The sequence below is a fragment of the Glycine soja genome, chromosome 7 (genome assembly GCF_004193775.1).
Source record: "Glycine soja cultivar W05 chromosome 7, ASM419377v2, whole genome shotgun sequence".
NCBI classification, from domain to species: Eukaryota; Viridiplantae; Streptophyta; class Magnoliopsida; order Fabales; family Fabaceae; genus Glycine; species Glycine soja.
The window spans coordinates 16,607,192-16,632,438 of NC_041008.1; the positions used below are offsets into that span (position 1 = coordinate 16,607,192).

A 25,247-nucleotide genomic window follows, 5' to 3' on the forward strand; every position below is an offset into this window, starting at 1 on the left:
TTATTGTGACCAATTATATAACATTTTCCGTTTATAGAGTTCATTACAAGCTAAGAATTAGCATGGGTCTTGCATGAACTTTTTTGCAAAATTAGTTTGTTAGCTACGATAGAGATCTCTCAATTATATAGTGCTAGCTGCATGTTCCTTAATATATGGAAATGGTCCTTTTTGACGCATTAAAAAAAAAGGGTTTCTTTTAGAGTGTACATTCCAAAACATTATAGCCACTACTAGAAAAGTGATTTTGATATTTGAGTTAGATATCTTTTGATTTTGACAAAGGTTGAATCATATATGTTTCAGATCTATTGTTGTAAATTTAGATTTGGCTCAGATCTCTTTTATTTTGATGAAGTTTGCTTCTTTTGATAAATTTTTGTACTTAATTATGTAAATTGTTGTAATATGTAATTAAATGATTTTATAATTGTTGAAAATGATGATTAGATTTTTGGTTTCCATCAATGTATAATTTGTTGCTTAAAACTACCTGACAACAAGGACAAAAAACCACAGAAAAAACCAAAAAAATATAATAAAATAGCACCAATAAAAAAAATTCAACTCTAAGACAATTATTATATACTTGTCTTAGAATGGTGGACAAATTAAGTCGGTTATTAAATGATCGTCTTAATTTGTCAACCATTCTAAGACGGTCATTTTAATAATTGTCTTAGATTCACAACTATGAACAGGACAATCTAAGACGGTTATTATTTAATCGTCTTAGTATCTCTATCATTCTAAATCGGTTAAAGAGAAAATCGTCTTAGAAAGTAGAGTATACTAAGACGGGTTAGGTGCAAAAACCGTCTTCGTAGATCTACCTAAAGGTCTTAGAATAATCATCTTTCTAAGACGGTTCAACAACTGTCATAGTATATGTGATGCCATTTTACGACATGCTCTTTCAAGACGGTTAAAAACCGATTTAGAACGACCTAATCAACCAACTTAGAAAATGCTAATTCTAGTAGTGTTTGGTCATCCATGCATCTGTTTTTAGGGATTATACATTGAGAAATGATAATGTCTAAAAGAATTGGAAAAGAGCATCTCAACATTGCATTATTAGGGATATAATGACTTTGTTGTGTCTTTGTATATATCTTCATACTTAATTTTATTTATGATTCAATCTTTACAAAGGGATTTGGGAGAGATAATACATAAATTAGTAGATGTGGGTGAAAATTGGAAAAGCAGTTAATAGAGAAAAATATTAATATTGCATCAATGATAGTTAGGCATGCTAGGCTTCAACATAATTGCATTTTGAAATCATCTTTTGTTCTCTTCTTGTTTATTTTCTTGTTTATTTTATTATTCTTGCCTTTTTAAATTTAATTTCTTTCTTTCTTCTTATTTCTATTCTACTTGCTCTTCTCTTGCTTATGAATTGGATATTTATCAACACAAGTACAAACAAAGTCCTTGTGGACTTGATACTCGATCTTTCATTTTAATCTTTACTACTTGTGATAAAATTGGTACATTTGTCAATCTGTTAACAGTAACTTGATAATGCGATTCGCAAGGCGTTCGAAATTGGTTAGGTATTCGTTCACTGTACCCCTCTATGGCAGCTTGAACAACGAACCCTAAGGGTCATCATAAAAAGATGGTGCAAATCACGATTCCAACACTTGAAGCATGGTTGGCCAAGAGTAAGGAAACAATTCTTGTACATCCACTGATACCACGAAAGGGCAGGGTCTTCCATATAGAATGCGGCTACGGTGAGTCGTTCTGCTTCAGGTATGCCTTGGTAGTCAAAAAATTGTTGAATTTTAAAAATCCACCCAAGTGGATCTTGCCATGTCAAATTTGGGGACCTCTGGCTTCATGTGTGGTTTGGTGGACAGAGGAGGACGTGGTGGTGTTTTGGGTGAAGGTGGGGGAATGGTGAGGGTGGCAAGCTGATCCAGGATGATTTCAATCTTGTTGTTCAACTCTGTGTGGCCTCTGGTGAGGTGAGCCATTGCTTCTTCCAAACATTCAATTGAAGCTTGGCGGGTATTGTGTTTCAGCATAAAGGCACGGAAGGAGGAGCAGGTCGAACCAAAACCAAAATGTTAGGTAATTTTATTCCACTGATAAGAAATAAATTGTAAAGATAATTTTCCTGTCTATTCTTATTGAAACTTCAGATATTTAAAGGGTAACACAATACTGCAAAGCACAAAACTATAAAGCCGATAATGGACATAACAGAAATGCCACCTAAGGAATAATAGAATTCCACTAAAGGAGTAACAGAATTCAACTAACAGCCTAATGGTTGTCTATCAAAGGGAGAGGGAATTCTCTAGCGGTATCAGACATAATCCTCTAAATGAGTGGGCCTTCAGGTTATACTTTTGGGTCTGCTATCTCCCTTGTTAGAATTCCAAACAGTAAGTTGTAATCTAGGATTTCTCCATGTCAAAGATGATGGAAGCTTGCTTGTGGGGCTTCTATGGAGGCTGGATCTTTGAGCTTCAATGGGGTCCTTTAATGGTGATTTTCCACCATGGGGATGCAGCGGAAGACAAAGGAAAAGAGGTGAGAGGAGGCGCCATCCATTAAGGAATAAGCCATGGAAGAAAGAGCTTCACCACCATGATGAGCCTTGGATAAGAAGCTTGGAGAGGATGCTTCAATGGAGGAAAAGAAAGAGGGAGAGAAAGAAAGAGGGGGGAGCACAAAATTGAAGGAAGAAAAAGGGAGAGAAGTTGAACTTTGTGTTGTGTCTCACAAGACTCTCATTCATCAAAGTTACAACAAGTGTTACACATGTTTCTATTTATAAACTAGGTAGCTTCCTTGAGAAGCTTTCTTGAGAAAACTTCCTTGAGAAGCTTCTTTGAGAAAACTTCCTTGAGAAGCTAGAGCTTAGCTACACACACCCCTCTAATAACTAAGCTCACCTCATTGAGAAGCTTCCTTGAAAAGATTCCTAAAGAAGCTAGAGCTTAGCTACACACATCTCTCTAATAGCTAAGCTCACCTCCTTGAGATGAGAAGCTAGAACTTAGCTACACACCCCCTATAATAGCTAAGCTCACCCCCATGACAAAATATATGAAAATACAAAAAAAAAAAGTTCCTACTACAAAGACTACTCAAAATGCCTCGAAATACAAGGCTAAAACCCTATACTACTAGAATGGCCAAAATACAAGGCCTAAACGAAGGAAAAAACCTATTCTAATATTTACAAAGATAAGCGGGCTCATACTTAGCCCATGGGCTCAAAATCTACCCTAAGGCTCATGAGAACCCTAGGGCCTTCCCTTGGATCTCTGGCCCAATCTACTTAGAGTCTTTTATCCAATGCCCTTGCGGGGTAGGGTTGCATCATTCCCTCCATCTTGGAAAGGATTTGAACTCAAATCCCGAGGTTCTTCATACTTTGGGCTCCTTCCCTCAACACCTGTAAAAAGAACAAAAACATATGTATTAGTGGTGTTTGGTATGTTGAAGTAAGGTAAGGTCTGAAAACCCATTTCCTGGGCATCTTCCCATGAAGGAACATGGTTTCTCACCAACTCAATGAGTGGTGCTACAAGTATAGAAAAATATGGGACAAACCTTTTGTAAAAGTTTGTTAAGTCATGGAAGCCCCAAATTTTTCTTATACTTGGTGGAGTGGGCCACTCAGGAATGACCTTTATTCTCTTAGGGTTCATGGGAACCCCTTGATCACTATTTGAAAAATTAAGAAAAGTAACGCAATAAAACATACCTTTTTCTGTATTTTCATATTGATTATTCCTACCAAAAAGTATGGCAAACCTAAGGTGTCCCATATGAGTACCTAAGTTTGTATTGAAACTAAAAATAAGAAAAAACCTATCTAATGGGTCCCTATGTACACACACCATGAAGATGTTAGGTGTACGAGTGATTTTACAAAAGAGGGTTGTACCACTCAAAACATTTATCATACCACCTATTTTAGGGACTTGGTGCCTAATAATACCTATTTTAGGCACCAAAAAAGCACAAGGATTTAAGCTCTTGCAAACCAAACCCTCATCCAACAACTTCTTTACTTGAGGAATAAACTCAAGTCCAAGAGGTGTGGCAATGCTAGCAAGTGTCTTTATACAAAAGAGAAAATGTGGAGATTGTCTAAGAGGGAAAGTTTCTTTAATGTTTGTCTTTATTGTAAAATGAGTTTGCTTCTTAGCTAACCTCTTGGAGGAGACACTTACCTCCTTACACTTCTCTTTAACCACTAATGGTTGTCCATCTTCTTGGGGGTAGATTTCTTCACTAGATTCTTCCCCTTTTGCTTCTTCACTTTCACTAGAGGAAGGTGAAGTAATAGCCTCATCTTGGCTACTATAAATGTCTTGGCCCCTCATAATCATGGTTTTTGTGGTGGGGCATTGAGAAGTAATGTGTCCTCTTCCAAGACATTTAAAGCACTTTATAGAGCTAGTTTTCTCTTGCATACTAGCCTTAGGGGCTTGCTTTTCTATTGCCTTCCCCTTATCATCTTTGGGCTTAGAAGGTTTCACCCCTAAGATGCCTTGACCTTGGTCTTTCTTTGGATAAGAGTGAGAGCCATAAGATTTTGAAGTAGACTTCTTTTTAAGTTGTTGCTCTACCCTTATTTCCCAATCTAAGTTAGCCTCTACATTGTCCTTCCCATGGAAGTATGAGAGGTTAATGTTAGCCTCTTGAGGCTTTCTTTCCTTTTCTCTTCTATGGGAGTGAGGTCTAAGATGTGACCTATGTCTTCCTTCGTAATAGTCACGAAGTTCTTCACTTAGGCTCTTGCAAGAGTTATGACTACTATAGGAGGCATGTTTTTCTCTTTTCATTTCTTTCATTATTTTTCTTCTTTCTTCCTCTCTTATTTTCTTTCTTTCATCTTGACTTATTTCTTCCACTCTTCTTTTTTCCTTTTTCTTTTCTCTCTTGTTTTTCTTTCCATAACTTGAGGGAACTTAAATCATCTAAGATTCTAGATAAAGGGTCTTTATGACTAGTACCCTTGCCATTAACACTAGATGAATGATGACTCATGTTGGTTCCTAAGTTGTGGTTCTTTCTTGTTGGAGGTTTGAAAACAAAAGGTAAAAGAAACTATGGTTGAAACTAGCCAAAATAAACACTAAAAGAGGTGTGAAAGATAAGGTAAAAACTAATTGGTAAAATGCAAGCTATCTAGGCGGTTTGACAATGGAAAGTAAAAGAAATAAGCTACGAAAGTAAGCAAGAAATGTAAATTAGGCGAATCCTAAGAGTGTTTGGATGACCACATTTAAGGTTCCCAACAAAACACTCACAATCCTAAGGGAAAATTGCCTAAAATTATTACACACAAAAAGAAGTAGGGTGACCTATTGGAGGCTCCCAACTTACTTCCAACGAAAGGCCTTTTTGTTACAAAATTTGAAAGCAATGAAAGTAAAGTAAATTGTCAATTACAAAATTGCAAAAAGGTCCTCAATTTTGGTGGTTTTTCTCTCTTTGGTGATTCACTCAATTTGGAGTGCTTCTTAGTCCAATAGCTCATAAGGTGATTGGCCCCTTGCTTCTTGACTCAAATTCTTCAAGGGATGGCACCAATCCTCCTTTCCAATTCCCTATATGGCAACTTACAAACAAGGAAACAAAGAGACAACAATAACCAAAGACCAAAAAATGAAATGAAAGTTAAACCAATGGAATTTTAACAAGACATTTTTTTCTAGGATTATTCAACAATTAAAGCAATGAAAAGGACATAGAAGCAAGTTAGGACTCAAAGAGAAACTTAGAATGGCTCTAGAGTAGAGTAAAAAAACTAAAAAAAAGACTCAACAAAACTCTAGCTTTGGCACTTGTTTTCACACTAATTTTCTATTGAAATTTCGGAACTAAGATTGGTATAACATAGGCACCAATTATAGAATAAATTTTGAGCCAAAACAACAAGCACACTTCCCTTTCACTTTTTTTTTCCTGGATACTGATTTTTCTGCCAACTTGTGTGATTTTTAGTATTTTTTCCTTTTATCCAAATCACTTTTTTCTTTTTGTATAAATTTTTTACAGATGTCTAGAAAATTCAGTAAAAATTTCAGCTCAAAATTCGATGTAACAAATTCTCAGTAATTTTTACAAGTTTATATGTCCAAGCTGCCAGCACCAGCGATTTTTTTTTAAGCATGGTATATTGATTGCCTTGGGCTTACTTTCAACCTTACTATGTATGTAGAACTCACTAATCTTGTTTACCACAGTTTTAGGAGTTCAATATTCACTTAGGAATAAAATTTCAGCCAGCAATTCAATCACCAAAACTCAAATTCACAATAGACACAATCATAAGGAAACCTAAAAGTTCAAGAAAAGGTTCACAATCAAAGACTTTCTAAGAATTTTGCATGAACATGTTAAGGACTAATTAACATGCAAGATTTGACTCAAATCAAATAATAGGCTAAAAGAATTTCATACACTCATGAACAAATGAGTTAGACAAAGAAACAAGAAAATAAAATTCAGCACAACATAAGAAATCTTATGTGACAAGTTTCATGATAGACATGACTTCTATGACAAAACTACAATAGGTGAACAAGTCACTCTAGATTTTTGAGGTTTTCTTCTACTTTAATATTTTTGTAAGAATTTTATGGTTTAGGTTTCAGCCAAAAAAAATAACAAGACAAAACTCAAAGGAACCTAAACTCAACATAATTCATGGTTCAAGAACAAGAACAAGAAATTTGAACCATAGAAAATCAAATCTAGCTTCTATAGCAAGTTTAATCGGTGGAAACTCTAAAGAATCATGTTAACAACATTTAGCACAAGACATGTGAGGAGATACATGGAGAAAAATGAAGAAACAACAATGGAAGAGAAGGTAAAGCAAAAAATTTAATGGAGGTTTAAGGAGCACCTACTTGAAGCTCTTGTGCTCTGATTACCACTTGATGGAAGCTTGCTTGTGGGGCTTCTATGGAGGCTGGATCTTTGAGCTTCAATGGGGTCCTTTAATGGTGATTTTCCACCATGGGGATGCAGCGGAAGACAAAGGAAAAGAGGTGAGAGGAGGCGCCATCCATTAAGGAATAAGCCATGGAAGAAGGAGCTTCACCACCAAGATGAGCCTTGGATAAGAAGCTTGGAGAGGATGCTTCAATGGAGGAAAAAAAAGAGGGAGAGAAAGAGAGAGGGGGGAGCACGAAATTGAAGGAAGAAAAAGGGAGAGAAGTTGAACTTTGTGTTGTGTCTCACAAGACTCTCATTCATCAAAGTTACAACAAGTGTTACACATGTTTCTATTTATAGACTAGGTAGCTTCCTTGAGAAGCTTTCTTGAGAAAACTTCCTTGAGAAGCTTCTTTAAGAAAACTTCCTTGAGAAGCTAGAGCTTAGCTACACACACCCCTCTAATAACTAAGCTCACCTCCTTGAGAAGCTTCCTTGAAAAGATTCCTAAAGAAGCTAGAGCTTAGCTACACACACCTCTCTAATAGCTAAGCCCACCTCCTTGAGATGAGAAGCTAGAACTTAGCTACACACCCCCTATAATAGCTAAGCTCACCCCCATGACAAAATACATGAAAATACAAAAAAAAAAGTCCCTACTACAAAGACTACTCAAAATGCCTCAAAATACAAGGTTAAAACCCTATACTACTAGAATGGCCAAAATACAAGGCCTAAACGAAGGAAAAAAACCTATTCTAATATTTACAAAGATAAGCGGACTCATACTTAGCCCATGAACTCAAAATCTACCATAAGGCTCATAAGAACCCTAGGGCCTTCCCTTGGATCTCTGGCCCAATCTACTTGGAGTCTTCTATCCAATGCCCTTGCGGAGTAGGATTGCATAAAAAGAAATGCAAGATTGTTCATGTGTTGAAATTTTGCTATTTCAATTAATAAATATATAAAAGCATCTTTGTATTCTTCGAAGTTATTACTCCCTAAGATTAAGAAACTTGAAGCACCGCGCACATAATATGCAAAAGCAGCAACTCTTGCCGTGGAATAACTGGGTTGGCTTTACGTCAATATTTGCATATTAACTAGTGTTTTTATTATAGGAAACAAGCTCTTAATTTGTACAAAGAACATGGGACAGGACCTAAACCGAAGTGGGTCACTGAAATGGTGCAATCCAAATGAAATGCAAAAGCTGAATCCCCTGTAATAATTACACAATCTGTCCAATTGCTTTTATCTAGAGAGCCTTAAAGCAGTCTTTCTAATTGTTACTTTATTGCAAATGAAGTGCACGATGGATCTGTAATTGAAAATGCTACTGCACAGTTTAATACAAATACAATGGATAAAAACAAAATGAATGTAAAAGTAAGGATTCTAATCGGTTGACATAATTATCTTTGTCCCAAATGTAATTTTGTAACTGCAAAACAAAACATATTCAAATTTGGCCAAATATCAAACTTTGAGAAATTATTAGGAAATTTAAGAGCAACAAGTGTCTATGCATGTTCTCAACCAATGTTTGCGCAACACATTCAAAATGTATAAATTATAAGAAATAATTAATAACACTTTGCTTGCTTCACGTCATGTGACGTTTAAAGAGTGATTATGTGATTCAGAATTGCTTAATTTCTCATACAATGCATGTAATTTTTAGAAGAAACAAAATAGTACGTAAAGACCATTTCTCTTCCTTTTATTCCAGGTTGCCGTAATTTTGTGTGAGTAATTATCGCTTTTCGATTTCTCGTTTTATTCTCTTTCACAAAGATATATCAGAGTTTGTCTGTGGCATCATGCTTTAATCAAACCAACTTAAAATTCATGTATATAAAAAGAAAAACCAACTTAATATTCAAAATTTTCATTTGCCTTTTGTTTCTAAAACTGCTACCTTTCTTTCCTTTTTTTTTATCTTTATCCAAAATTTATTAAATAACAATCTCGCGTAGTTTGGGGAGGCACAAACACACCCATTATTTAGGCTCCTTCCCTCTATCTTGTTTTTATTCTCACTTACACTCTAAGGCAACTTTTCTCTCTTTACGTATACTCTCCTTTCTCTGCCCATAAAAAATTGACACACTTTAATTAATCACCCACTCACATGCGCATGTTCTGACACACACACCAAAATCTCTCATCAGTAAACTTCAATTCAGAGCGTGTTTGTCCCCGTTCAAGACACAGGATCTCCGTCCAAGCACAAGCTATCAAGTGTGTGTTTGATTTGATGTTAGAAAATATTATAAATCTAAAATTGATATTAGATTGAATTTTACATGTTTAATTTTATGTTAAAAAAATTATAAAATTAATTTTAGATTTAGAATTGATTCTAAATTAATTAAAATAATTTTAAATAATTTATTAAATTAATTTTACCAACAGTGTAAGAATAGCTTCCTAACTTTTTTTCATACCAAATGGGAAGTTGACGTGGTTTTGAAGTGAAAGTATATATGTTGACAGTAAAAAGTTTCCACCCACAGCACTCTCACTGGCCTAACAATATTTACTGACCCTCCCACGTACTTATTGTCTTGGCAACCATTTCTTCAATTCGAAATGTCTCATTTTCATGCACATAGTGATCATAGTGCTGCTGTGCAAATGCCACTAGCAAGACTTCATCATTGCACCAGTAGCAACCAAGGCATGCATATATGTCCGTTTAGTTTTGGTACCAAAGAGCAACCAAAGTCTGAGAATTTATGCCTTGGAGAAGCTTCACGAATTCTTTTGGAAAAATCCGCTAAATTAACAATCTTCAAACACTCGAGATCAGAATATAAAATAGAGAAAATTTGTATTTTCTGATTGATTGATTCTGTACAAAGGGTCCTCAAATATGTAGGTACAAGAATCGGCTTAAAAATTCCTCAAAAAAATCGGCTAAAAAATCCCTCAAAAAAAAATAGGCTAAAAGTGAGAAAAGAATAAACTAAATCTAAAGGTATGATCCTAGTTAATTGCATAATATCAGTAAATCTCCTTAAAATAGGCTATAATAATGAAAACAATAAAAATAAAATGTAGATAAAGCAAAGCCAACCAAATCTATACCATATCTCCAAATGAGAGTCCCTATCATATAATATCCCATAATTTTCATATCTCAAAAAAAAAACAAAAAGCATATTAGCCCAAACATCACCCGTAGTCCCCACATGAGCACAAACCACTTTTTAAGTGGTGAAATCCCTTTCGAAGCATCAATGTTAAATTGTACGTTAATGTATGTCCTTATCACATAACTAAATGCATGTTAAATCATGTGCAAAACCAGGTTAGAAATCGGAAGTACTTTCACCCACTAAGACACACAGGGGATCTTTATATATATATCGTGAGAGATGAACTGAAAGAACAATAAGACACGAGAAACTATAGGTTCAAAGACAGGTTGTCTTCAACGATAGATTATTCGAAAATTATCTTTATCATCATTTCCTATAATTATAAAAACTAGACACACATTACGCGTGGCGCGGGTTTATAAATAATTAAAGAAATATTTAAATAAATTATTTGTTTGATAAATTAAATTTAAAAATATAATTATCAATGATATTTCATATCATTTTTTGTTAAATGCGACAAAAGAATTATGTATAAATTAAAATATTTTTTATATATTAATATATTTATAAGAAATATTCTAAAATCAGAGATTGACCATTCAATTAAAGTTGATTAACGCGAAAATAAAAATAAGCGTTGAGTATAAATTTTATGAGGGTAATATAAGAATAAAGTGAAATTGACATAATAAAGCAGTCAAAGAAATATATTTAATGAAAGAAAAATAATCAATCATAATGGTAAAAAAACATAAAAATGATACAAATAAAACACCAAAAATTATTCATTTAAATAGACTTTTTGTATCTTTTGATGATGAAGATGTATCTTTTGACTTCTTGGATGGTTGTACCTTTGGACTTTGACTTCTGACAATTTGTTTATTCGCCTTTTTTTTTAATGGACTTTGTGAAATTTGATAGACTTGTTCATTAGATGATGAAGATGTACCTTTTGACTTATTAGATGTTTGTAACTTTGGCCTTTGACTTATAATTAGTTTTTCACCTTACTCATCTGATGATATTTGTTGTGGTGAAGTAGGCTTCTTTTTTTAATAAAAATATTAATCAGTGTACAAAACTATTAATATTTTGTACAAGAAGTAAAAATGAAAATAAATTATAAATATGGTTACATGTTCTTGAGGAGAGAATCATGTTGAATGATATTTTTTGAGATAAAAGTACTTGTGACGGTTTCAAATCCTTCCTTCAAGTTGTGAGCATGATTTCAAAAATAGAAGTATATTTGCAAAGGATATACGATATTGGGGTATGTCAGTCTTATTTGCACTTTGGGTGTGAAGGAATTCAAATGTTGCGATGTTTATAATTTGTTGTGCATCTCGATCAAACATTCTGAATGTTGCTACAGCTATGTCATTAGAGACTTTCAATTGTATCCTCAACCTAAAAGATATTTTTAAAATTTTAATATTTATTTAATTATGTTATAAAAAATAATTCATTATATACAAAATATTAAATCTTGTTGTTGGATACTTGGATGGTTGTTTGCATTCTGTACAAGTGTATTGATTTTCCTCTTTTGTAACTTTCTTTTGGCATCTCTCACATGCAACATAATTCCAACCAAACGTATAGTTGATCTCATTGATTGTTGCATGAATTGTGAACATATTATCCTGTTATTTTATATATGTTAAAACTAAGAAAAAAATAAAGTATTATTAAATATGAATATGAAGGTCATGGTAGGTTAGCATACTTGTGATTCTTATATTCATTCTTATATCTTGCAAATATCTTCTATTTTTTTACATTCTCTTGTCAAGATCAATCTTGACCGAACTTGAAGAATTATATACATAAAGAAAAGAAAAGAGATAGAGTAGTAAGATATATAAAGTGTAAAATATAAATTTTGTTAAAGATTTTAAATGTGTGAAAGTAATCAAACCTCTGAATTTCTTAACTATGATAAAAGTGATTGTAATTATCTTTGAGTCTTCTTCTTAGATGTTGATTGTTTTTTTCAAATCCTAAGACTATGTTTGCCACAAGTAACTTTAACAATTTCATTCTTGAAAATAACCGATAAAAAAAAGATGTGAAAATATAATGTTCTATATTACATTCTTCATTTCCATGTGAAAATATAAAGAAATATATAATGAATTCTACAAAATTATTACTTAAACAAAATTTATAATTAATGATAAAGAAAGGGTAATTTATTTACTCTTTTAGTAGCAATTTCAATCTCCTTATTTTTGTTGGTTTGTCAGTGACAAGTACATCTTCTTCATTTCCAAGTGCATGAAGTGTACTAATAATGTCAATAATAAAATATGAGATATGATAGAGTGAAATAAATTAGTAATGCATTTGCAAAATATTAATGTTGTACTTGTTAAGACAACTCTATCATCCATCTTTGATCTAGAGTTTTCATTGAACCAAACTCAACATAGTGTATTGGATGCTAATGGATATGTTATTGATTTTCTTGACAATAGTAGTAAGTAAAAATAATCTTTTGAACGAAAATGCAAATCGGATTAAAATTAAAAATATTAAATAAATTTAATCAATATAAAATCTGTTTAAAGTAATTTAATTCAATTTTTTTTTTTTGCATTTTGTAATGTGTAATATTGGAGATAGTAAATAAAATTATATTTGTAATACTTAAAGTTGATGTGAAATATATTTCTTTAAAGACTAATGTGAAAAATAAATAAATTTCAACTTTGTTTAACCAACATATTTTTTTATAGATTAGTTTGAAAACTAATTTTAGATCATGAACTTTATTGATGTGAAATATTTATTTTTTATATATCTTTATAGAGCAGAAAATATATTAGAATTTAGAAATTACTAATATGAAAAAATTGAATGATATGTAAAATGTAAAAGAAAGTGATTATAAAATACAATATAGAACATTGAAGAATTTGGGTCTTGAACATGAGAAGCATTTGGAGATCAGTAAGATTGAATTGAAATGATTTGGTATAGATTTTGTTATGTTGTGAGTAACATTGAAAAAGAAAGAATGAAAAGAAAAGAGACGTGATAAGTACAAAAGTATAATGTTCTCCTTCCTCCATATCAATTTTGCTGACATGACAATATAATAGTCAGGAGGTCAACTTTTATATAAATTAATTTTAGATCATGAACTTTTTTTATGAGAAATATTTATTTTTATTTATATTTATAGAGCATAAATATTAAAAAATAGAAATTACTAATATGAAAAAATTGAATGATATGTAAAATATAAAAGAAAATGATTATAGAATGTAATATAGAACAAAGAATGAGAGTCATGAACATGAGAAAAATTTGAAGGTCACTAATATTGAATTAAAATATTTTGGTATAAAATTTTATTATGTTGTGAGTAACATTGAAGAAGAAAGAAAAAAAAAGATTGACCGACACAAAAGAAGAATATTCTCGTTCTTCCAAGTCATTAAATTTACTTACTTAATATGAGGAATTCAACTTTTATATATTATAAATAAATTGTCAATATATTATTTTTAAGAGATTTATCACAATCATAGTTGGTACTTCCTAAATAATATTTTTTATAGTAGTGTATTTTTAGTTACTTAGATGGCATTACTAGGGAATATTTTGGTTAAATGAAATAGAATAAAATAAATTTTAAAAAAATATTTAAATTAAAATAACATGATTAAAGTGTGAGACTCGTTGAAATTTCTGAAAATTTTCCTTTTTTTCTTTGTAGAGAAAGTATAAAAAAACAAATTGACTTCTAAAATTTTTCATAATTTCTTTGACTTTCTTTCCCATTAAAATTTGAAACTTTTTTTTTTCTCTTGTTTTCCTTTCTTCAAATCAAAAGGATCATAAGGTCTAATAGCTTGAATATTTCATCACAATTCTGCCACCCGTGAAAACGATAGATGGAGAAAAATTGTAAGATGTAATAACGTTCCCACGTACGGGGACCAGTGCTATTGTATACTATTTCCATGTTGTACAGTTCAATTCTATTATTACGATTTGTGATGTAATCCCTTACATCACTTCTAAATACTAAACTCTAAGCAATTAATTAACGATGGAAGTCTTCTCGACAGCGAAGGTATTTTTTTTTTCTATTTGTTTCTGGATTGTTCTCATGATTTTAGTGCAAAAAAAAAAAAAAAAACCTAATACAAAATAATTCTTAGTCAACATCGCGTAGGCTGAATATTATATTATACTAAAATATTGTACTAAAATAATCTTTCTAGCTCTATATATAGCCCACCAAGCCTTAGCAATTTGAGAACAAAACAAGTGTTTCGAATAGATTATCCTAAGTCTTTGGGAATAGTGCTGCAATGGCTTCAAGTCAGGAGGAGGTGACCCTTTTGGGAGCTACTGGAAGCCCATTTGTGTGCAGGGTTCATATTGCCCTCAAGTTGAAGGGAGTTGAATACAAATATGTCGAAGAAAATTTGAGGAACAAGAGTGAACTGCTTCTCAAATCCAACCCAGTTCACAAGAAGGTTCCAGTGTTTATTCACAATGAGAAGCCCATAGCAGAGTCTCTTGTGATTGTTGAATACATTGATGAGACATGGAAGAACAACCCCATCTTGCCTTCTGATCCTTACCAAAGAGCCTTGGCTCGTTTCTGGTCCAAATTCATTGATGATAAGGTAATTCAACTTTTCTTCTTTCCTTGTTTTGTTCTTATTTGTCCCCTAAACACCACCTTTCATGATATCTATTTGTATGTTGGAATAAGTTAGAGAAACATTTAAAAAAAAAAATTGAATAAATTCTATTCATTAATTGTAACAACTTTGTCTAAAATCGTATTAATTGGGGTGGGGTATTATATATGTTTCACAGTTGGTTGTACAGAAATATCAGCAACACAATTTTTAACATGCCTTTTTTTCAATCATTTTCTATTATTAATTAAAATTTATTAAAAATAACAAGTTTAAGTGAATCACACTTTTAAATCTTTCCTAATCTTGTAATTTTTAATCAACTTTATTCAATAGTATAGTTGTTAGAAAGAGTGTAGAGATTGTTTTGCTAGCAGTTAGCACTACTTTTTATGCTATATATATAACCCAGTTAAGTCTGTCCTAATTATAATATAAATTAAGCACTAATAAATACTGTGATTTATGAAATAGGTTTTTGGTGCTGCATGGAAATCCGTTTTCACAGCTGATGAGAAAGAGCGTGAGAAGAATGTTGAGGAAGCAATTGAGGCTCTGCAGTTTCTTGAGAATGAGATAAAGGACAAGAAGTTCTTTGGAGGAGAGGAGATTGGGTTGGTAGATATTGCTGCTGTCTACATAGCATTTTGGGTCCCTATGGTTCAAGAAATTGCAGGGTTGGAGTTATTCACAAGTGAGAAATTTCCTAAGCTCCACAATTGGAGCCAAGAATTTTTGAACCATCCAATTGTCAAAGAAAGTCTGCCCCCTAGAGATCCTGTTTTCTCCTTTTTCAAGGGTCTCTATGAAAGCCTTTTTGGTTCAAAATAGATTTGATGATGTGGTGTGAGACTTAGTATTTCTAAGAATTATGTGTTTGTTAAAGGCTTCTATGAAAGCCTCACTGCTTCAAAATAGATTCATGTATGTGAGACTCAGAATCTCTGGGGAAAATTGTGTGTGGTGTGGACTACTTGTTTTGTTTGTCATTGAGCTATATTGCTGTTAATTAGGATTTTGTTTCAAAATGATGCTTATAAGTTGTAATCTAGGATTTCTCCCTTTGAAATCCTAGGTTGTTCTTGACATTTGCTATTTCAAAGAATAAATATATAGCATCTTTCTATTTCTCAAAGTTCTTTCTCTTTATGATTTAGAAACTTGAAGCAAAGCTGTGTTTGCAATGATTGGAATTTCTTTGCCAGATATTATGAGGGACATTGCGTATAATAATGTACTAATTGCAGTGGTAAACTATTGCCATGGAAAGAATAATCGATTATTGATTCATACTAGAACCCAAAAGTTCTAAAGATCAAAAGAATCAATTATAATTAAAAATAATCAATTAAATATGTTTGAAATTGTTGCAACTGGTTTTCAAACTTGACTTTTCCTTTCATTTTTCACTTGCCTATAAAAGGTTAACTTTCATGTGATAGTGAGAGAGAGTAATTTCAAATTTTACAAAAGAAAAACTTCAAAAAAATGAAAAAAAAATATTTTATCAAAATACAAAAAATAAAAGAGACAAAATTAAATTTTACAAAAGAGAGAAAAGAATGAAAATTTGTATTTTATAAAATTTTACCAAAGAAACACCTTCAAAAAGAATATATAAAAATAAAAGAGACTAAAAAAAACACAATTTATTTACATATAATTTTATCAAAGAGCGAGAGACTGCAGTTTTCTAATTACACAAAAAAAAAATGCACCCTTACTTATAAGTAAGTCCACCACTGCCTTCAACATTTCTGAATAATTAATAACTCAAAACCATTGTATAGCAATACAGATAATTATACCTTTAATATTTTTAGTTACTTAAGAATCTTAGATGACATTATAAAGTTTAAAATGATTATTATAATTTAATTTGGTAATTATAATTAAATTCTTTTTTCATAGGTAGAATAATTTATCACAATTCTGCAGACAAGTGAAAACGATAGAACTGTACTACATAAGATAACGTTCCCACGCTTATAATGTGAACCAGTGTTACTGTGTACAATTTCCATTTTGTACGGCCCGATTCTTTTATTAGGATGTTGCTGATGTGATCCCTTGCATCACTTCTATTCTATCGACAATGGAGTCATCCCCACGCTGCTTTTTCAATTATTGTTTCTGGGAACATGCGAATATCTATTTAACTATTCACATCTGTATGCATTAAGTTATGAGAAAAAAAGGAAGTATATTTACTTACAATTCTTTTTAACACAAACTAAATGAAAAGGAAAAATTGAAGTTTGTGATAAGATATCATAGCAGTGTGTGGAAAGTGGAAACACTAAAAAAAATTATTACAGAATGTATTATAATGGTTTTAGAATATGATACTTATTCTTAATTTATCGATGCCTCCTTACCGCACTTTATAGTCAACAACGCGTAAACTGAATATTATATTAAAAGTGAATTAAGTTTTTAGTCGTGAAAAATAAGGGTTTTGAATTTTTTATCCTAAACTATTTTCTTAAAATATTTGTTCCTTAAATAATTTTCATTATTATAAATAGTATCTACAATTAATAATTTTTGTTAAGTGTTGAGTTATTATTTAAGTGATCACAAACATCATCATAGATTATAGATGAGGAAAATAAATTCTTGTTCAGTGTTGTACATCTTCTCGTGAGTAATTATAGTATATTCATAAATGTTTAAAGCGTTCGAATTTAACAATAATTCTTCTATCTTTCTTTTATATTTTAATAATATAATATTTTAATTATTTATTTAAACATAATAAATACGTGACATGTATGTGATATTTATATTTCATGATATTTTATCGGTTAACAGAAATGTTAAAGGCAGAAATTATTTTTTGAAAGATAAATATTTTAAGAATTAAATTTTAAAAAAATAATTTGAGAACCAAAACTTTAAAATCTGATAAAGGAATAAAAATTTAATTAATCCTTTATTAATTTAATCTTCCTAGCTCTATAAAACCAGAAGCGATGGGAGTCTATGACCAAAATAAATCTCTTGAATTGATTGTTTTAAGACTTTGGAATTGAGGTGCTGCAATGGCTTCAAGTCACGAAGAGGTTACCCTTTTGGGAGCAATTGCAAGCGCATTTGCTTGCAGGGTGAAGATTGCCCTCAAGTTGAAGGGAGTTAAATACAAATATGTGGAAGAAAATTTGAGGAACAAGAGTGAACTGCTTCTCAAATCCAACCCAGTTCACAAGAAGATTCCAGTGTTTATTCACAATGAGAAGCCCATAGCAGAATCCCTTGTGATTGTTGAGTACATTGATGAGACATGGAAGAACAACCCCATCTTGCCTTCTGATCTTACCAAAGATCCTTGGCTCGTTTCTGGTCCAAATTCATTGATGACAAGGTAACTCTACTTTTCAAAAATCTTCTTTTCTTGCTTTGTTGATTTGTCCCCAAAACATCACCTTTAATGCCATCTAGAAGTGAAATCTTGGAATAAGTTAGAGAACCATGAAAAAAGTTGAATAAATTCCATTCATTAATTGTATTAACTTTGTCTAAATTCATACTACTGATTGGTCAAGTTCATTTAAGAACTACCTCCGATTATCATGATTTATAATCTTTATGGACTCAGTATTTTGGGGGAAAACAATAATTTTGGGGTGGGTTAGAACTTAGAAGGTATTATGTGCCATATTTGATTATAGCAAAAATGATACTATGATAGTAATACACGGTTTAATATTGACTAAAATTAATTTAAAATTACAAATTTTGACATATCACACTTTTTACTTAAAGGTTTGTCACCTGATTTTGTAATATTAGTATAGTATGTGTTAGAAAGAATATGTTAGAGAGTATGTTGGTAACTCGATTATGATTGTCCTTATAACTTTATAAAAAAATCACTAATAAATAATGTGATTTGTGAAATCAGATTGTGGATGTTGCACGGGAATCTGTTTTCACGGTTGATGAGAAAGAGCGTGAGAAGAATGTTACAGAAACGTATGAGGGTCTGCAGTTTCTTGAGAATGAGCTAAAGGACAAGAAGTTCTTTGGAGGAGAAGAGGTTGGGTTGGTAGATATAGCTGGTGTCTACATAGCATTTTGGGTCCCTTTCATTCAAGAAATTGCAGGGTTGAAGTTATTAACCAGTGAGAAATTTCCTAAGCTCTACAAGTGGAGTCAAGAATTTGTGAACCATCCAGTTGTCAAAGAAAGCCTTCCCCCTAGAGACCCATGAAAGAGAAAAACTAGAAATTATAGAATGTATTCATTTTATTTTCGTATTGAAAATGAGAATCAATATCTAAGAATACAGGGTGTATAATTAGAAGGACAGTGTGTATAATTAGAAGGATTAAGTACAATAGTCACCAAAGAAAAAGAAGAAGAAAGAAAGATGTTTACACATTACCACTCCCCTCACTACACATTCTCTCTCCTCTAAATACCACTATTAGTTGGTTACATAATCCACCAATTTAGAGTTGGGTTTTCTCTCTCACACACTCTTTCTATTACCCATAGTAGGTATGTAAGATTTGTCAAATATTCTCCTCAGCTGAGTTGTTTCAATTGAGTCATTTTTTCCTTCTAGAAGCTTTTCTTTATATGAGATCATTACAACCCAGTTTTTGCCTTTTTCAAAGAAGGCTATGAGAGCCTTTCTGCTTCAAAATAGATTTGATGATATAGTGTGAGACTCTCAGAATTTCTAAGGGAAATTATGTGCACTAGATGTTTGACATTGAGTTGTTAAAATTTCGTTTCAAAATGGGTGCTTTTAAGTTGTAATCTTGGATTTTTCCATGTCAAAGAAATCCAAGGTTGTTCCTGACATTTTTCTATTTCAATAAATAAATTATGTAGCATCTTTCTATTACTCAAAGCTCTTACTCCTGATTATTTAGAAACTTGTAGCAAGCTGGTGTTTTGCAAATTGCAATGAATGGCATTTCTTTGCCAGATTATGAAGAATAATGTAGTATGAAATTGCAGCTGTAACTCTTGCCATGAAAATTTCTTTTCCTTAGGTCAATATTCACATATTGAAATAGGACAGGGGTTATACATAATGGCGTTATTGTGATTTTGAAGTAGTCATTATGATTTTAACGAGCATCTAAACATCTTACAAGTATTACATTATTTCATAAGTTATAAGGTTAATTTGGTGATTAAAAAAAAACTTATGTAATTTAGTTAAACCTCATAAGAGACTTATATAATTTACTCATATTAAAAAAATATAATAAAATGCATGAAAAAAATATCTAAGTGATAAAACTCACAAAATATTAAATAGTTTTTCTTGATTTGTCCCCAAAACATCATCTATCATGACATCTATATGTGAAATCTTGGAATAAGTTAGAGAAACATTAAAAAAAATGAATAAATTCCATTCATTAACTGTATCAACTTTGTCTAAATTCATATTATGTTTCATATTTAATTCTACAAAAATATTAGCAACACGATCTTTTTTTCAACCCATTACGAATTTTAGTGAATCACACTTTTGAATCTCTCTTAATAGTTTCAATAGTATAGTCGTTAGCTTGTCGTTGTGTAGTTAGCTTGTGCAGATTACACAACGTTATTGTGCTGATAAAAAAATATTGATTTATGCAGCACTTAAGTTGTGGTTGTTTTTTAAATTGGCTCTATGCGGATAAATCAACTACATGGTGTCGTTGTTGTACTAGGGGTATCATAAATTCAAGGACCCTATTACATGAACTAGAATTATTTTACTGTACAATAAAAAAAATTAGAGGAGCTAGTGTAGTACTACTCAAACACTTCGATTTAGACTTAATTAGAATTTAAAACTAATTAAAATAAAATAAAATAAAAAACTAATAGACCTTATTCAAATAAATTGTTTTTTTTTTTATACATCATTGGCATGAAGATTTTTTTTTACAGCAACCAGTGTAAAGATTTTTATGCACTCAATTAACTAAAAATGATTTGAGATATAAGTTTTAATATTAGTTACTACAAAATCAAACAATTTTTTCATACATAACCCTTCTATCTAACTAAACCTTTTTCATTTGAATACTCTCTTCTCGTGAAGTTGTGAACTATGCTTTCCAAACATGCATCTGAAATATTCTTTTTCATGCTTTTAATATCAACTTAAGTAATATCAACTTAAGTTGAGCCTGAATGTGGAAAAACATGGACCCCAAAAGTGTGTTTGGATGCGCATTTTGCATGTCCCAAATGCACAGAATCCAAAAAGGAAATTTGACAGCACTCTTAAAGCTTATATTTATGGATCTTCTTCTTACTTATATGGTACTCAATTTTTTTACTTTTATCCAATGTGGAACTTAATCTTACACTTGTACTACAATAATATAGTCTATATTGCTGATGCAATTCCTTACATCACTTCTAAGCCATTGACCGAGCCAAGTTTTCTGTAATATTTCTTTTATACATACAAAATTATATTCAAGAACTCATAAATTAAATATTATATTAAGTTCATCTTAGCTCTATAAAAGCCTGATGCCTTGTGACTCTCGATACCAAAATAAGACTTTGGAATTGATTGTTCTTAGGAGTGGGTAAGCGGGTCGGCCCAGCCCGTCCCGCGTAAGGTCCACCCGCATAAGTCCGCATTGGCAGCAGATCGGGTCAGTCCGTCCCGCTTCATATACGAACCAAATAAATTGTTTCGCCCCCGTCCCGCGAATCTCGTGGGTCAAACGGGCCGGTCCGTGGGCCTAGTTTTAAAAGAATTTCAATTTTAATAAAAATATAATACAATCAAATTAAGTTCAATACAGATGTAAATAAAATCTCAATAATTAGTCAATTGCATCAATAAAATAAATAATGTCTTAACAAAAGAAAATCCAAGCAATAAATCTAAAATATGAAATTTAAATATCTCCTACAACAAATGATTCCATATTTGAAGTAGCTTGAGCCTTCTCCATCCCCATATTTAAGAGTACAATAACAATGAATCAACCCCAACAAAAATAGGATAAAAATAAATTCTAGAGAGAGAAGAGATGTACTTTGCGTGGTGGCACGATGGTGGGCCGAGGCTGTGCCGCTGTAGTGTGTCGCGTGACTGTGTGAGTGTGAGTCGCGTTTTGTTTTCCTTGTAAGGGAACGAGTCGTATGACTTGCGCGCGTGCATGACTGTGTGGTGGAGAAAAACCGTGAGGAGAAAAAGTGTTCTTAGCCTGCTACAATGATAACGGTTATATATGATGTGAGCTATTTTTTATAATAAAAATATATTGAAATATCGTTAAAAATATTTATTTAACAATTATTTTTAGCTTAAATGATAAGAATTGACATTTTTATTATCTATGACTTACAGATATGAAAATGATAGATTAAAAAAAAGATCGAGAAAATATCAAAAAGGAAGATTTTTAGCATGTTATCTCTTATGTTTTTTTATCTTAATCTTTTATTTTTGTTATCTTTTATTTTTCTTATCTTATCCTTTTCTATCTTATCATCTTTTAATTTAAATATTTTATTTTTATCTTTAAATCTTTAACTTATCTAATATATTTCTTTATCTGTTATTTTAAAAGAAAAGTTTAAAGTGAAAAAGAGAAATCAAACCTAATATAATTAGGTCAGGGTCACACAAATCAAACCTAATGCGGGCTGCGGGCAACCCATGGATCCCGCGGGCCAAACCTACATAGTTCGCGGGTTAAGCGAGGTGGGCCCAAAAATATGACATAACCATGGACCGTTTAAAAAAATTGGTTCGTAACCCACGTGGACGATGGGCCCCGCAGGCCAGTCCATGGACTTGGGCCCATTTACCCACCCCTAATTATTCTAAGTCATTGGAATTGAAGTGCTACAAACAATGGCAGCTAGTCACGAAGAGGTTACCCTTTTGGGATTTAGGGGAAGTGCATTCATTAGTAGGGTTCAAATTGCTATCTAGTTGAAGGGAGTTGAATACAACTACGTTGAAAAAACTTTGTTCAACAAGAGTGATCTGCTTCTCAAGTATAACCCAGTTCACAAGAAGGTTCTAGTGTTTGTTCACAATTAGAAGCCCATAGCAGAGTCCCTTGTGATTGCTGAGTACATCAATGAGACATGGAAGAACAATCCCATCTTGCCTTCTGATCCATACCAAAGAGCCTTGGCTCGTTTCTAGTCCAAGTTCATAGATGACAAGGTATTCTAATTTTTTTATGTACTGTTTGTCCTCAAAACATCACCTTTCATGACATCTAAATGTGAAATCTTGGAAAGTTGGAATATGTTAGAGAACTCAGTAGTTAATTAACTCTCAAAACAAAAAAGAATTTTGAATAGTTTTCATTCATTAATTGTATCAACTTTGTGTAAAATCATACTTATGATTAACTTATTAAGGGAGTTTAACTCAATTAGTGAAGCAGGGGTGTGTAAGTTGTTATAAATCCTCTCTGATATATGTCTTCTATGATACACTTAAGAACTACCTCAAGTTATTATGATTTGAAGAATTCTTGTACCATATTTGTTTCCACATTACTCAATCTAAATTCTGATAGTCCTAATTATTTTATAAAATAATCACTAATGAATACTCTGATTTATGAAATCAGGTTGTGTTTCCTGCATGGAATGTTGTTTTTAAGGTTGATGAGAAAGAATGTGAGAAAAATGTTGAAGAAACATTTGAGGCTCTACAGTTTCATGAGAATGAACTTAAGGACAAGAAGTTCTTTGGAGGAGAGGAGTTTGGGTTGGTAGATATTGTTGTTGTCTACATAGCATTTTGGGTCCCTATAGTTAAGAAATAGGGAGATTGGAGTTATTAAGCAGTGAGAAATTTCCTCAGCTCTACAAGTGGAGCCAAGAATTTGTGAATCATCCAATTGTCAAAGAAAGTCTGCCCCCTAGAGATCCTATTTTTTCCTTTTTCAAGGGTCGCTATGAAATCCTTTTTACTTCAAAATAGATTTGATGATGTGGTGTGAGACGTAGAATTTCTAAGAATTATGTGTTTGTCATTATCACATAACTAAATGCATGTTGAATCATGTGCAAAACCAGGTTAGAAATCGAAACTACTTTCAACCCCTACGAAGACACACAGGGGATCTTTATATGTGTGTGTGTGTGTGTGTGTGTGTGTGTGTGTGTGTGTGAATGATGCAATATGTCAGCTGGAAAGTAGGAATGGTGAATGATTCAATATTTTTATGGAACCATATGATAGCAAAGATACTAGAGGATGAATTTACCTTGTCTTGCCTTTTACGTTCCTTTTCTCGCATTTCATTTAGATCCAACTCGTCTCTATCCTCTTCTTCAATGAATTCACTCAAAAATAACAATTTGCTCAATGAGCATGAAAACCAGACCCACGAGGTCGCCCCAAAACACAATCTCTTCGATAAGGAAGTTCGATTCGAAGATATAAATCAAAACCATGGATGACTGGAACATTCTAGAAATCCCTCAGGACACACTGTATGTTCCTGAGACAATTAAAGACAAACACAACTTTGATTACATAATCAAAACTGTAGAAAATAACATTTCTCTAGGACAAGATATAGGGGAAGAATTTCAAACTCAATTTATGAACATATCTGAAAATATAAATATTTACACATCGGTTGTGTACAAGTAGCCATCAAGCCCTTAATTGATATGGGCATAGATGTAACAGTTTTAATGTGCCTTAGAGACATTACGCATAACAAATTTGAATATTCCTTAATAGGAACAGTAGAAACAAGCCTAGGACAAGGACCAGTATACTTCAATTGTTACCCAAACAAAACAGTGAGTCGGATGGATAGAAACATTCTTAACTCTCTGTTCTTGAACATCCACTTTCATGGTCTCGACATGAAAGAAAGATTGATCCCTGCAGCTCTAATCTATAGGATCCAGTACAAGGTCATGAACACTTGTGCATCTAGAGTCCTATTAAAACCTCAAAGAGGAGAAACAACTTTGTTTATCACTGATATGACAAAGGTCAATGTTTCTCTTCCGAGAACAATAAAATGGGATGAGGTAACTCTTCCCAAAAAATGGGTCATGGATAAGGCCACGCCCGTCTGTTCCCTGACCCGCTCTGACAATTGAACAAATCAAACAGGATAACTCCAGTAAGGTAGAAATAACCTTCAATAGGAGAAATTATTTTTCATCAAGAATAGAAGCCTCTAGGTCTGAATATGAGTCAGCCAAAAGATCTTTTTTAGTTAGAACTTGTACAATCCCAGTAGGATTAACCAGATCTAAGTCCCACAACCAGTTTCCTACGGTAAATCTCCAATGATTAGATACCACATCTAGTATTCTTAGAACAACTTACAACCAAGAATAGGAGGACGACCAAAAGTCGATCCATTCCCCAACTTATTCTTCTATGGAACCTTATGATATTATCTGACAACTTTAGCATTGATAAGGAAATCCTTAGGAAAGACTTTTATTCTCCGGAGAATAAACCTCAAAGGAGATGGTTTTTCCAACACTACAAGGGTACAAACAGAAAACAGATAAAAGACAGGTTCTATGAATTTGTCGACAGAGTCAAAATTAATGT

The 25,247-nt window shown here is 32.3% G+C and overlaps 1 protein-coding gene and 2 pseudogenes across 1 annotated transcript; all 3 read left to right on the top strand.

Annotated features, from left to right (window-relative positions):
• The first annotated feature begins 14,299 nt into the window (after positions 1-14,299).
• LOC114418988 (probable glutathione S-transferase) lies at positions 14,300-15,842 on the top strand. Its single transcript, XM_028384561.1, has 2 exons — positions 14,300-14,689; positions 15,182-15,842. The coding sequence occupies exons 1-2, from the start codon at positions 14,369-14,371 to the stop codon at positions 15,536-15,538; spliced, it is 678 nt and encodes a 225-aa protein (XP_028240362.1). The 5' UTR covers positions 14,300-14,368; the 3' UTR covers positions 15,539-15,842.
• A 1,846-nt stretch (positions 15,843-17,688) lies between these two features.
• LOC114418989 lies at positions 17,689-19,568 on the top strand (annotated as a pseudogene).
• A 2,979-nt stretch (positions 19,569-22,547) lies between these two features.
• On the top strand, positions 22,548-23,729 carry LOC114418991 (annotated as a pseudogene).
• Positions 23,730-25,247: the final 1,518 nt, after the last annotated feature.

Bases quoted from the DNA above. Each gene is read 5' to 3' on its own strand.
- LOC114418988 (XM_028384561.1), top strand. From the start codon at position 14,369: ATGGCTTCAAGTCAGGAGGAGGTGACCCTTTTGGGAGCTACTGGAAGC. The intron at 14,690-15,181 runs GTAATTCAACTT...TTTATGAAATAG, and splicing joins CCAAATTCATTGATGATAAG to GTTTTTGGTGCTGCATGGAA.